The sequence below is a fragment of the Artemia franciscana genome, chromosome 3, assembly GCF_032884065.1.
Source record: "Artemia franciscana chromosome 3, ASM3288406v1, whole genome shotgun sequence".
Classification (NCBI taxonomy): domain Eukaryota; kingdom Metazoa; phylum Arthropoda; class Branchiopoda; order Anostraca; family Artemiidae; genus Artemia; species Artemia franciscana.
The window spans coordinates 20,784,066-20,799,016 of record NC_088865.1 but is presented as its reverse complement, the minus strand read 5'-3'; the positions used below and the strand labels follow the sequence as shown (position 1 = coordinate 20,799,016).

Here is a 14,951-nt window from a genome sequence, read left to right as displayed (position 1 = left end):
GTCATAAATAAGGCTTCTTTGTACTATTTGCTTTTTCAAATCACGGCGTTTAGCCTATTACAACCCAGAAATTTAAGACAATAAGTTAACCTAGACCTCAAAATTTTATCGCTGTTCGACGCGGCTTTTTAATTCTCTTTTTCACTATAAACCTAATATGCTTCCTACGCGCTAGTTCTATCGGAGGCAATTTTTCCTCCTAGTTTTTACCCTGTCCTAGTTTTGAGAGAATTTCTTTTTTTCATTTAAAAGAAAATTGAAAAACAGCCCAAAATGCAATTTTGAGTGTCATATCGCATTTTATGATGATGTTATCAAGTCAACTTTATAAAAAAGGATTAGATATAAAATTCACCTGTTAAATGAGCCCTTAAACAATCCTCAGTCGTGTTGCAGTAACTTTCTAGTTCTGCTGGTAGGTAGATGATTTTTGAATAATGTTAAGGGAGCTGGGAAGGAGGGACATAAAAGAGAGAGGATTGTAAAGCTCAGTGCAATCGTTTAAACCGTGGAGATTGTGATAGTACCCTTTTCTTTCTTCCCAGCCTGTGTATTCTGGAAATGACAACCAAAGTGTACTGTCTGGATGTCATATGTCACTTCATGATGGCGTTATTAAGTCAAATTTATATGAAACGAATAGATATAAAACTTCGCTTTAAAATGACGCTTTAAATAGCTCTATATGGTGCTACGGTCCTCCACCCAGCCTTCCCCCAAGTTGCACTTCCACCCAGAAATGACACCTAAATTGCATTAGGGTGCCACGTGCCACTTTATGAGGGCTTTATCAAGTCAAATTTATAAAAAAAAAGCGATTATGTATGAAAATTATCTTTAAAATGAGCCCTTAAACAGCTCGGTATAATCCTGCTGTACCCTGCTAGTGGCGAAGAAAAAAAAAACAGAAAAAAGGTCACATCACTGCTACCCATGAAAACAAGAGCTAGGAGCTCGTATGGCACTTTTGACGAGGTCGGAAGAGCCAAGAGCTCATATTGCATGTGCTCTAACGAAATTCTAAGAATCAACAGTTTGATTTAAAAGGAAAATCAGAGGCTTAATACCGGTTGGGATTTAAAATAAGAGCTCTGAGATACGAGGTCCTTCTAAATATCCAAATTCATTAAGATCCGATCACCCACTCGTAAGTTAAAAAATCTTATCTTTTCTAATTTTTCTCTCCCTTCAGCCAGCCAGATGATCGAATCAGGGAAAAGAACTTTATCAAGTCAATTTGTGCAGGTCTCTGACACGTCTACCAATTGACATCGTCCTAGCATGTCCAGAAGCACCGAACTCAACAAAGCAATGGACCCCCCTAACTCCCCCAAAGAGAGTGGGTCTAGTCCGGTTACGTCAATCACGTATCTAGGACATTTGCTTATTCTACCCACCAAGTTTCATCCCAATCTCTCCACTCTAAGCATTTTCCAAGATTTCCGTTTTTCCCCTCCGACTCCCCCCCCCAATGTCACCAGATCTGGTCGGGATTTAAATAAGAGCTCCGAGATATGAGTTCCTTCTAAATATCAAATTTCATTAAGATCCGGTGACCTGTTCTTAAGTTAAAAATACCTCGATTTTTCTAATTTTTCCGAATTAACACCCCCCCCCCAACTCCCCCAAAGACAGTATGTCAATCACGTATCTAGGACTTGTACTTATTCTTCCCACCAAGTTTCATCCCGATTGCTCCACTCTAAGCGTTTCCCAAGATATCCCGTTTCCCCCTCCAGCTCCCCCAGTATCAGCGGATACGATCGGAATTCAAAATAAGAGCTCTGAGACACAAGGTCCTTCAAAATATCAAATTTGATTAAGATCCGATCACCCATTCGTAAGTTAAAAATACCTCTAATTTTTGCAGTTTTTCCTCTCCCTCCAGCCTCCCCCCTTCCCAGTAAGTCGAGTCGGGGAAACGATTGTTATCAAGTCAATTTGTGCTTGTCCCTGAACTTCTGCCAATTATCATCGTCCTAGCACGTCCAGAAGCACCGAACTCGCCAAAGAACTGGAAATCCCCCCAACTCCACCAAAGAGAGCAGATCCGTTCCGGTTATGTCAAACTTATCTAGAACTTGTGTTTATTATCCCAATCAAGTTTCATCCCGATCTCTCCACTCGAAGCGTTTTCCAAGATTTCCGGTTTCCAAGATTTCTGTATCCCCCCCTCCAACCTCTTATGTCCCCGGATCCGATTCGAATTGAAAATGGAGCATCTGACAAATAAGATCTTTCTATATATCAAATTTCATTAAGATCCGATCACACATTCGTAAGATAAAGATACTTCAATTTTCACGTTTTCTAAGATTTCCGGTTTCCCCCTTCCACTCCCCCCAATGTCACCAGATCTATTTGAGATTTAAAATGAGAGCTCTAAAGTACAAGATCCTTCTAAATATCAAATTTCATTGAGATCTGATCACCCGTTCGTAGGTTAAAAATACCTCATTTTTTCTAACTTTTCTGAATTACTCCCCTCCCCCCAATTCCTCCAAAGAGAGCGGATCCGGTCCGGTTATGTCAGTCATGTATCTTGGACTTGTTCTTATTCTTTCCACCAAGTTTCATCCTAACCTTTCCGCTTTAAGCGTTTTCAAAGATTTCTCCCCCTCCCCAACTCCCCCAATGACACTGGATATGGTAGGGATTTAAAATGAGAGATCTGAGTTATGAGGTCCTTCCAAATATGAAATTTAATTAAGATCCGATCACTCCTTTGTAAGTTAAAAATACCTCATTTCTCTAATTTTTCAGAATTAACGCTTCCCCCTCCCCAAACTTCCCCAAAGAGAGCAGGTCCGTTCTGGTTATGTCAATCACGTATCTAAGACTTGAGCTCATTTTTCCTACCAAGTTTCATCCTGATCCCTCCACTCTAAGCGTTTTCCAATATTTTAGGTTCCCCCTCTCCAACTCCCCCCAAAGTCACCAGATCCGGTCGGGATTTAAAATAAGAGTTCTGAGACACAATATCAATCTAAATATCAAATTTCATTAAGATCGGATCACCCGTTCGTAAGTTAAAAACACTTAATTTTTTCTAATTTTTCCGAATTAACCGTCTCCCCCCCCAGATGGTCAAATTGGGGAAACGACTATTTCTCATTTAATCTGATCTTGTTCCTGATACGCCTGCCAAATTTCATCGTCCTAGCTTATCTGGAAGTGCCTAAACTAGTAAAACCGGGACAGACAGACCGACAGAATTTGCGATCGCTATATGTCACTTGGTGAATACCAAGCGCCATAAAAAGGGATGTCCATTGTTGTTCAAGGTTAGCAACTGAGGTTTCCTGTATGAAGTTCTCGATAAATGCGATTCCAGTGGTTTGCATTTTCGTTTTGTTCTGATACCATTTTCGAACGGTTTCGAATGCTCTTTTTCAAAATAATAAAAAAAATTTGAAGGCTCTTTTTCAAAATTCCTCAAAAGTTGTTTTCAAAAGAACATTTTGCATTTAATATTAATCAAAATAATAGTTACCATTTCTGAATCAACTAGAAATGGCTGATTTTTTCTCACAAGACTGTTTTTTAACACGCATTTTAAATTTTTTGTAACAATGGGCCGTAGTTCGCTCTTTACTAGGTTGCAAAAAAAGTAATAAAAATGAAAAAACAATGTAAAACTTAAAACTTTCTAATTATAATGAAGAAAAGAAAAAAAAAAAATTACCGCGATGAACTATTTTTTTTTCTCTAGTTTGCTATATGCTGCTTCACAGTTAGTATACAACCATATTCAGCACCAATAATGCCTACGTAAGCTAATATATTATCTTGTTACTTATAAGTTTATTTAACTAAATAGAATATTAACAAATAAACCCCACCAATAAACTAACCAATCATGAAGGCTGGATGTGGTACTAGGATATAAAATGGTATATAACAGATAAAACAGTATATTGTGTTGTACATGATAAACACTGGTGTCAGAGAATTTTTTCTCTTTTGTTCTGCAATTCATAGCAAATTTACTATCTTATTGGCAACGCATTTTTCAAGATGATTTAATGAGATCATTAGCACAGATTATTCCAACTAATTAGATTATCAGCCTCGTTTCATCTCGTTGACATTCTGAACTATCCTCTCTTCTTAAAGAAATTATCAAGAATAATCAAACATACAATAGATTGTCGCAAATTTTTATGCATTGAATATTTGATAGTTTTTATAAACATATGAAAACTAGTTTTATATAACTTGGTAGTTATATAAAATGTTAGATAAATAGTTATTTTTAACTATTATTATTAAAGTATTAGATTAGATATTTTTATGTAACATTTGTAATGTTAAATTTACAATTTTGCGCATAGACACAGGGGGATTGAAGGGATCGACAAAATATGACCGAGAATACTATCTTCTCACACATTTACTTCATTAGCGCCTTGCTGTCTATTTCTTTTTCTTTTTTCTGAAATCATTAGGCCTATTGAATGTGTTAAAGTAAGTATGAAACCCTGTGATGGCAAAGTGAATTGATCTCTGCTTGGCAATATTGCAAAAATTGCAGGGAGATAAGCGTCTCCAAACCAACAAACACAAAAATAAGAAGGAAGTAAGCAAAAATTCATTATTCTTGTTTTGTAGATGTTTTTTTCTAGTATGATAATGTATTGTCCTATCGGTAAAAAAAACAACTACAAATCTAAAATATTTTCTACTAAAAACTGTCGTTAAGAGCTTGAAACAGATTAAGGAAAATCAATACACGGCAACCTATCCATTTTGCAGGAAAAAGAAAAAACATTTAACAATATGACTTGTCTGACATATACTGTTCAGATGTACCCATGAGAGGCAAATATACTTCTAACGTTTATTTATTTATTTTTAATATTTTTTTTTCGCTCAAATTTCCTGCAAAACAAAAAGATTGCTGTGATTTTCGTTTCTAGAGTAAATTTGGATTTTACCCATGTCAATTTTAACTTTCTTTAAATATTCTTTTACCATTAAAAAAGAGTTTTGATAGCAACAAACAGGTTGGGGTCGTTGGATTTATATTATTCTGCGAAGTTCTGTACAAAAAAAAACACGTAAGAAATGAATTTTCGACGTTCCGTACGTTAAGCATGTTCTTCTGTTTGTGTAAAACGGATTAACCATATAATTACGTAAAATTTGCTCTACTATTTAATTTTATCATTGAGAATCCAGTTTAACACTGCTTCAGAGCACATCTGGTAACTTCACTAAATTACTAAGAAAGTTCTTGATGTAATTTATTTTGAGCCTTCTTTCATACAGCGAGTCAAAATGACTTCAAGGAAAACTGGACCTCGTGGCTGAAAAAGAGAAATAATTGTGTTAAATTGTGGCCACTCAGCATAATAGTAAAGCATTGCACTGGTATGTTAATAAATTGGGAGGGAGTTGTCAATCTGGAATTGTTCTAGTTAAAAATAAGAACGGTGCCACAATGAATGAAAAGAAAAGAATTGAAGAGAGCTGGGTGGAACATTTTGAGAATGTGCTAAACTTACCAGGACGACATTTTTAATCACTAGGTGAATAATCACTAGTGATTGCTAAAATCACTTCCGTATACCAAAAATTGTGTTTATTACTTCATAGCCACCATATTTCGAAAACAAATTTACAGTACTATCCGTGCCCAAAGCCTTAAGTGCTAAAACGTTAAAGCAATTAGGTGCTATATATAGTGATAACATTGTTGCCAATAAGGTTGGAAGTGATGTTGAAAAATGGTCTGCTTTCGAATCAGTAGCTTGGCAAGCCTGCAAGGGCACTGGGAGGATATGATACCGCATGGGAAAGTAAAACTGTCTTAGACTTATATACTGTAGATGATTAAATAAATAAAAAGAAATCTTTTTTTAACTTAAAGTAAGGAGCAGCATTAAAACTTAAAACGAACAGAAATTGTTTCGTATATGAGGGGATTAGTTTTAATGCTGCTTCTTACTTTCAGCTGAAAAAACTGTATTTTTTATTTAATGTCTTATCGATTTTCAAATGATGCCAGGAAATCCAGCTCCCCTACATGGAAAATTCCCTCCCCACAGAAAATTCCTCGAAGTAAAGCTCCTCCCTTGTAAGATATCCTCCCTCCCGGAAAATTCTCCCCGGACCTTGTTGAAAATCCCCCATCCGTGGAAAATTTTTCCCGAAAATCCCCTCAACCTCAGTGGAAAGTTGCTTCCGCTGAAAATTCACACATGGAGAATTTCTTCCCTGGAAAATGTCCCCACCCTTTGAAAAAATGCTCAAGAAAGTTTAAATCCCGCTGAAAACTTCCCCTGGAATGTCTCCACATATTAAATTTAGTCAGTAAAGACAAAGCAAGACAAATAAAAAAACAAAACAGTTCTGCATAGGAATCCCAGCAAATTCTTCCGGTGCAAAAATTTCTCCTAGAAAGGCCACCCCTGGAAACTTCCCTCCCCATAGAAAATTATCACAGTGGAAAATATTCCAAAGAATAAAATTTCCCCCCCCCCCCCAATAAAAATGTCTGTATACTTCTGAGTAACAAATACTAAATGTAAACAATGGGTAAATTTCGCAACTTACAGCTCTTTCCCCATAATTTATGCGGGGTCATGGTATCGCCACAGGCATAGCTATTGGATCTTTCAACTATATTGAACAAAATGGCTATCTCAAAATTTTGGTCGAAAGACTTAGGAGAAAAAGGGGGCGTGGGAGGGATATGCCCTGCAATATTTTTGGTCACTTAAAAAGCGCACTACAACTTTTGATTTCCAATCAAATCACTGATATGCTAGGATCAACAATTTTACGATTACCCCTGGAAAAAAAATGAACAAAAAATGAACAAATATCCGTGTTTCTGGCAAACCTTCCTGCTGGCAAAGAAAAAAAAAATACATTCCTCATTTTTTTATAGGAGCTTGAAACCTCTATTATAGGGTTCTCTAATATGCTCAATATGCTGGTTTTATTTTTGTTAAGATCGCTTGACATTTTGGGGGTGTTTTTCCTCTTCTTCAAAGATTGGGCAAATTTTTCTCAGGCCTGTGACTTTTTGTGGGTAACATTATCCTTAATGAACTTGATATATTTCGAATCAGCATAAAACTTTGATTCACGCCAAAGGTAACCAGATTTACTTCAACATGTTCCAAGTCATAAAGGCATCAAGCATAATGATACTGCTGATTTACTAGCAGCTAAGGCTTCTTTGTTTAACCCAAGTCCTCCCTCTGACCTCAATTCACGATGTATTACTAGGCAAAGATCTAATGTTAATCACAGTAAATTGATTTTATCCCCCTTTCATACTAGATTATATACAGCGCTGTATTACCGTCTGGAATCAGGTGCCATTCTTCTCAAGAATTTGTTATTTAATTGGAAGTTACATCATTTTCCCTCCATGCCGTGTCTGCTTCTCAACTGATGAAGCTATCCAGCACCAGCATGTCTTTGTCTTATTTGATTGTCAGCCACTGAGTGTGGAGACTATTTCCCTCAAGTGCCTCTGCTACACGACTGTACCATATACCTACACTGCAATCCTGAATTCTAACCTGCCTTGGCACAATGATAGAAAGATATTTAAGGTATCTATTGATATCTTAAAGAAGAGACGAATTGATTAGTGATCATTAAAGCACAATGAAGACAATAAAAAAGGGGTTAATTCAGCAAATGCATTGGAATGTGCAGAAGAGAGTGGGAAGAGTGGTATATGTACCGGCCGGCATTGGCCTTAAACTGCTGGGAATAGGTAGCTCATGTACCCGCACTTCCTACAACCCATCAACAGAATTAAGAATTTTAACAGGGAGTACTGGCTATTAATTGACAGGATGCATCTTTATTTCCAGGGTCTTGGTTACAGACGAGGATGAGGAATTTACAATTATTTGAAGATATATTTTGGGGCGTCAAAGGGGCGAAAGGATTAATTGGTAGTTCATATACCCTCCATACAAATTTTAGAACAAGAACATATTTTCTTTCCAATCCATCTTTAAAACCATCGTTTCCGTGAGTATAAGTGAGATTGACCCTCTAAATATGTTGTTAGAGAGAAATAGATAGAGATAGACAGAGAACGTGAGAGGGAGAGAGGGTGGTAGAGAGAGTGAGAGAGAGAAAGAAAGAAAGAAAGAGAGAGAGAGAGAGAGAGAGAGAGAGAGAGAGAGAGAGAGAGAGAGAGAGAAACCCGGCCACTAAAATGGTTTCTCAATCTGTATTAGGCGTATTATTATGGATATTATTCAATATTTTTCGGATACCACATAAATATCAGAACAGAAGAAAATCGAATTAACTATCTAGAAGCTTTAGACTTTTGTAGATAATTAATAAATTATTATTACTTACCTTTATACGAAGTTTCATATTTCATAGTAGGACAACCTTTTTCCTGCAACATAAAATTCGGCTTAGAAATGTAACTTTACTTATGTAATTTTTTTTTAAAGTTTGATCAGGTTTGTATTTTGCAGCAATAAGAAGCTCTGCTACTCTATGCTATAAAAAACTGCTATGTTATTTTGTTTTTTCCTCTTTTTAGTTTGAACAAACTAACATTTCGTAAGTGTCAAATTGTCAAAATGGCAGGTTTCCGCTAGGTATGAAGTAAAGTTACGCCAGAATTTTAAGTTTTTGCAGCTTTGTGATTTATTAGAAAAAATTTCCTCTTCCAGGGAAATTTAAATGATTTCCTTTGGATTGTTACTGAAGCTGAATGACTATTTGTTAATCCCCGATAGACCTGTCTGCATCTAATAGCCAGTTTATTTATCTGTTAATGAGATTATTTTTGCAACGAGGGACGACAAAAATAGTTGAATTGTTTGCTAAACTTAAAATCTTTACTGAACACACAACATAATGCAAGGCGAGCGGCACACCACCAGGTACATCTTTGATAGCTCGTCCTGTCTGTAACACAATGTGAAAAGGCCTTCAAGCATTTTATTACTTGTCGCCATATTTCTGTAAGGCTGGTGTTCTTAATCACTATTTTCAACACTGCGGGGAATGTTATATTGCCCAAGCACATGATTTGTATTTTGCTGGATATAATTAAGATTAGACAGTGGAAGAAACTATGCCTGGGTTAGGAAATCTAAATCGGCAAAACCAATAGGGACCATTGGTAAATTTCTAATAAACCTTACTCAATGATCAGCACTTTGGAATAAAGTGATTGTTTCAAAATATTTTTTGTTATTTAGCTTATGATTGTTTATATTGTCTAACTACTTTCTTGCTTGTCCATGGATTCCTCTGCTTAGTTTATTTTGTTTGGTTCATTTATATTCCCTGTGTCCCGGTCGTCATTTGTATCCCGGTGTCCCGGTCTGTATATACATTCGTTTTTTAGTTTTGTTTTTCTCCTTTATTTTTTTCCTTTTTTATTTTTTTTCTTTTTTAGTTTATTTAGATTTTTAGATTTTTTAGTTTTTTTATTAGTTTTTAGTTTTTTTTTCTTTTTAGTTTTTTTTGTAGTTTTTACCTTCTTTTTAGTTTTTTTAGTTTTTTTTTTTACTTATGTCCTGGTCGTCATTTATACTCCCTGTGTCCCGGTGCTTTGTTGATTGCTAATCGAACATTCCTTTTGTCCCGGTCGCTTTCTCTTTGAGTGTCGTCATTTATTTTTTTCTTTTTTAGTTCTTACCTTTTTTAGTTTTTTTTTGTCTTTTAGATGAACATTTTTTTTAGTTTTTTTTCCTTTTTTTCTTTTTAGTTTTTTATTGGTTTTTACCTTTTTTTTTAGCTTTTTTAGTTTTTTTTCGTTTTTTCTTTTTACTTTTTTTTTAGTTTTTATCTTTTTTATTTTTTTTTATTTTTATTCTTAATTTTATTAGTTTTCTTTTTCTCTTCTATTTTTCAGTTTTTTCCTTTTTTTTAGTTTTTTTTTAGTTTTTATTTTTCTTAGTTTTTTACCTTTTTTTAGTTTTTTTAGTTTTTTTAGTTTTTTAGCCTTTTTATTTTTTTTTATTAGTTTTTAGTTTTTTTTGTAGTTTTTGCCTTTTTTTAGTTTTTTCAGTTTTTTTTTTAGTTTTTAGTTTATTACCTTTTTTAGCCTAACCAGGATTTGAACCTGGGACCTTCATTCTCCGTTCTGACACCCTCTCTCACCGAGTGACTACTCCAGCATGTTCATTTTGGTGTTTTAAATGGTATATTATTAACCAAATTAATGTGTTTTACAATATACTAAGCATCGTCATAACAAAAATGACGACAACTAATTTCATGACGTCAGCCGACACAGAAACATGACGTCACCTGATCCACAGACAGACAGACAGACAACTTATTTTTATATATATAGATATATATATATATATGCATATATATTTATCGTTTGCAGCAAAGTGCGAGTTAAATATTAAATGCATAAAAAGAAGGGAGTTGATAGATGAGGCCCTTCCCCTGTTTAAGATAAACTCTGTATGTTTCAGTTTTTCATTATCTTGTTGACTTTGGTGGGAAAAACCTATCTTTTGTATATTAAGTGTCTGACTGTTTTGTGTTCGTCTCTATTGGAAAGATGTTCATCCATTCTCCCCAAACACCATTTATTGTTGTTTGATCTCTTTTGCTATTGAAATGGCACCCTGAAATTGAAATTAATTGTTGTTGTTCTGACAGACTTCTGCATTTCGTTTGGTGTCTTGATCAATCCGGCCACCCCCTAAAAAAATAAAACACCACTAACAAAAAAAAATTGTCATTGAACAATAAGCTCTATGAGAAGAATAAAATATAATAAACTCACTTCTCTTTCCACTTTCCTATGAAAATGTTAATGAATCTTCTCACAAAAGACCCCTACCCTGATATGGTTGGGACTGTATTAGTTTACTTCAACTGAAGAAAACCAACAATTATTATACCTACCATTTTAAAATGAAGGTGTGCTATTAAATGTATTTATAAATCTAAAATAGTCAGTGTAGAATATCTTGATAAAATGACTCATCAGTTAAGTGTCAATCGTAGAAAAAGAATAAAGCAAAACAGAAATCACGAGTACTTACCTTTGCAGAATGAAAATCAATATTTGTTCTAACTGTTCTGGAATTAAGTCTCTGAAGTGGACGGATATTGCCAGCTATCGCTCCTTTCGGATTAGTAGCATTTCCTGAGTTCAGGGAACGAAGGGAAGAAAGCTGAAATATAAATTTGTCAGGATTACAATTTACGACACCCGTCCTAAGATTTGGAATCTTACTTATTTGAATCAATTTTTGTGTATATTTAGCAGTCAGCATATTATATTGCTTTGTCAAACTTTATTCCATATTGGTTTCCGATCGTTGCGTGCTTTCATGGGTACAAGCCTTTTTGAAAACATGTTGTCCGAACACAGCGTTCTGTTAGTAGTTCTATGGATGCAATTTATAGTTCTCTTTAGTAAACATTTCATAGGTGGCGCAATAGTGCTGCCTGAATAAAAAAGCAACATGGCTTTAATTTATTTTTTTTTCTTTTCATCAGGCGACTACATGTGGAAGGAGCTATCGTGAAAGCTCCTGGGGAGGCTCATTTGATTGTAATTTCAATATTCTAGTACCGTTTGTAGGAATTGTAACTGATTTGAGATCAACCAGCCATCCTCCTGCCCTCTTTACCCCCGCAGCCCCTGAAGATATCGGATGAGCATTCTGAGATATCTAATCTGTTCACCATAGTCTAAATGTCCAAAAATATGTCTCTAGGGATGACTTAACCCCCCCCCCCACACACACACAACGCCTTGGGACAAGGGCTATGAATTATGCAGGTTGCCCATTGCTTACTTGTAAATTTTATCACTGAGAAAATGGGCAGGTTTTATTCAAGTTGTCCGAAAAGGATAAGGGTTTTGAAGGAAAACTTTAAGGGGATGTTGAGAGGGACGTGTCCAGGTTGTAAAAAGACCTATCTGCAATATATCAGGAACGGCTAAAGGTACTAAACCAAATTTGCAGAGAACGTCGAGGGGGATGTTAAACTAAATCAAACGACACTATGTGCATCCAGGCTATCAAACAACTGTATCTTCACTATCTCAGGAACGAAAAAGTGGAATAAGTTAAAAGTGATAAGGATTGTTGAAGGGGATATTGAACTAAATCAAAGGACACTAGGTGCATCCAGGTTGTAAAAACAACGAATCGCATTATCTCAGGAACTGCTAAGGATATTTAGTTGAAACTCGTAGGGCTTGTTGAGGGATTTGGTAAACTAAATCAAAAGACACTCTATATTCGTGCTGTCAAAAGGACGTATCTGTAGTATCTTATGAACTGCATTTCGATTTAAACCAAAAGACTATTTTGCATTCAGGTTTTCAACTGGAATATCTCAGGAACATCTAAATGCCTTGAAAATATCGGGGGATGTTGAAAGGGTTTTGAACTAAATCAAAAGGCACTATGTGCATCCCGATTGTCAAAAGGACGTATCCATAATATCCCAGTAGTGTCTGGGGTAAATACATCAAAATTACATCTAGGATGTCGAAATGGTTTATATGCGATATATCAAGGAAGGCTGAGGGTATTGAACTTTCTGCTAAAGTTGAGGAGGGTGCTGAGCTATGTCTACGGGTTGTATCAAGGTTGTCAAAAAGGCGAATCTGCAGTATCGCAGGAACAGCTAAAGGTATTAAGCGAAAACTCTCAGGGAATACTGACAGGAGTGTTGAAATAAACCAAAAGACACTATGTGCGTCCAAATTGGCAAAGGAACGTATCTATATTATCCCAAGAGGTACCGAAAGTAGATCTAGGTTGTCAATAGTGTGTCTTCAATATCTCAGGGAAGACTAAGGGTATTGAAATTTATTCTGAAGTTGAGAGGGATGTTCGGACACGAGTTGCATTCAGGTTGTTCAAAAGGATGAATCATGCTATATATCAGGAACAGCTAAAGGTATTAAGTGGATACATTCAGGGAATGCTGATGGGAGTGTTGAAATAAATCAAAAGACATTATGTGTGTCCAAATTGTCAAAAGGACGTACCTTCAATATCCCAGTAACGGTTAAGGGTACCAAAAGTGGATCTAGATTGTCAATAGTGTATCTACAATATCTCAGGGAAAACTCAGGGCATTAAAATTTACTGAGCTTATAAAGTTGAGAGGGATGTTGAGACATGGGTTGCATTCAGATTGTCCAGAGGATGAATCTGCAATATCTCAGGAACAGCTAAAAACATTAGGTCGAAACCTTTAGGGTATGCTGGCGGGGCGTTGAAATAAATCAAAAGACACTATGTGCATCCTGAATGTCAAAAAGACAGATCTATAATATCCCAAGAACGCCTAAGGGTACCAAAAGTGGATCTAGGTTGTCAAAACGGTGCATCTGCATTATCTCATGATATGCTGGTGGCTTTAATTTTTTAATATATATGAGGGGGATGTCAAGCTATATCAAAAGACACAATTTGTATCAAGGTTGTCAATAAGATGTATCTGCAATTTCTCAGATACGTCTAAGGGTGTAAATTAACAGCTTAAATCACCTGACTGAAAGTTCGAGAGAATATTAAACCGAAGAAGCAAGTAGACTTTAGTGGGGGGAGGGCACAAAGAGGTCTTATGAAGTAGAGTAAATTTTTGAAGAACAATATGGTTGGATTAGTTCTTTATGGATTTTTATTTATTTGCTTAGAATTTCAGGCCATGGAAGAACCTCAATTAGATTTTCAGAACTATGGGAGCCTCAACGGAAACAAATCTAGTTGGATTGATTCTTAGAAGACCTTTTTTTTATTTAAACAACAAAGCAGATGTCACTAAATAAGCATAAAATACATCTAATTAAATAAATAAGTAGTTAACATATAAAATAATAAAATAATGCTTTTGTAGTAAAATGGTCGATCAATTTTCTTCTATATTCAGGGTTATAATAGAATTGGGTTAGGACGGTCTCAGCCCTATAGAAGGCTAAAAATTGAAGAGCTAATTAAAGAAAAGAAAACAGCAGAAGTAAAGTTAATTAATAATTAAAGCTTAAATGTACAGAAGCCACTATCAATGAATAAATGAGACCCAAAGTGAATAGAAATTACATAGAACAAGTCAACCCTAAAACGAATAGAAATTATCACAAACGAGAGAAGGCTAACACCATCTAAGCTGTAAGAGGCCAGAGCGTCATTTGCGGTCTAGTGAAAACAAAATACGTTTTAAACATTTTTCCGTTGAACGTTCTTACATCCCGTTGAACACAGGGATGAATACCATTATATACTAAACGGTCACTCTACTTTCGCTAGTTCTTTTCAGTAATTTTGGTTATTATTCTTATTTTCTGTCTTTTTATTGTTGATATTTTGACAAATAAAAACCACTGTGCTCAAAATAAAAATTGTTTTCAACAAAGCGGAAATGTAGCTCTGGCCTTTAGAAGGCTTAGGTGGCGCCAGCCACTCCTGTTCGTGGTAATTTCTATTTATTTTGGGTCTCATTTATTCGCTGATAGTGGTTTATGTTCATTTTAAATTATTGCTTTACTTCATTTCTGTACGTCTCTGGTTTAAAATAGCTCTTTACGTTTTCTTGGGAAATCTCTTTTTTATCTTTAAAAAGATTTTTTATCTTTTCCAAAGACGCTCAAATTAAGCGTCTAGCAAAACTTAATATCAAGCCAATTCTTGGCTTAAGTCCAGTTTCATTAATCGTTTTATTAGGGCACGCCCTCGTATTGTCCAGTTTGCTAAAAGGGCTACTATCAACAATGGCTTTCTTGGTGGTAATTTCTTATGGGTAGATTTGTTAGTCCTTTTAGGGTGCTTTCTAGCCTATTTTCTATAGAAAGATAGAAAGATACTTTATTTCGTGATTAAACTAGATCAAATTTAAAAAGAAAAAAATAATACAACTAAGTGTCCATGAGCAATTGTGTTCATTCATGACAAAACCCTATACAGCTTGCTTATGGAAAAAAAAAAATCTTAAACACTATAAACAGGTCATAAAGT

At 35.3% G+C, this 14,951-nt stretch overlaps 2 protein-coding genes across 4 annotated transcripts in view; one reads left to right on the top strand and one right to left on the bottom strand.

Moving 5' to 3' along the window:
* Positions 1 to 13,661, top strand: part of LOC136024999 (p53 and DNA damage-regulated protein 1-like) — a 43,573-nt gene extending 29,912 nt beyond the window's left edge. Inside the window, exon 3 of the mRNA XM_065700622.1 lies at positions 13,645 to 13,661. The gene's annotated coding sequence lies outside the window, so the exon portion shown is untranslated. The remainder of the gene's footprint in view (positions 1 to 13,644) is intronic.
* Positions 5,008 to 14,951, bottom strand: part of LOC136024998 (carbonic anhydrase-related protein 10-like) — a 76,592-nt gene continuing 66,648 nt past the window's right edge. For all 3 annotated transcript variants that reach the window (XM_065700617.1, XM_065700619.1, XM_065700618.1), the window contains 3 exons: positions 11,013 to 11,144; positions 8,341 to 8,383; positions 5,008 to 5,309 (listed from right to left, as the gene is read on the bottom strand). In XM_065700617.1, coding sequence (XP_065556689.1) covers positions 5,287 to 5,309; positions 8,341 to 8,383; positions 11,013 to 11,144 — 198 coding nt within the window. In that variant the 3' untranslated portion in view covers positions 5,008 to 5,286. The remainder of the gene's footprint in view (positions 5,310 to 8,340; positions 8,384 to 11,012; positions 11,145 to 14,951) is intronic.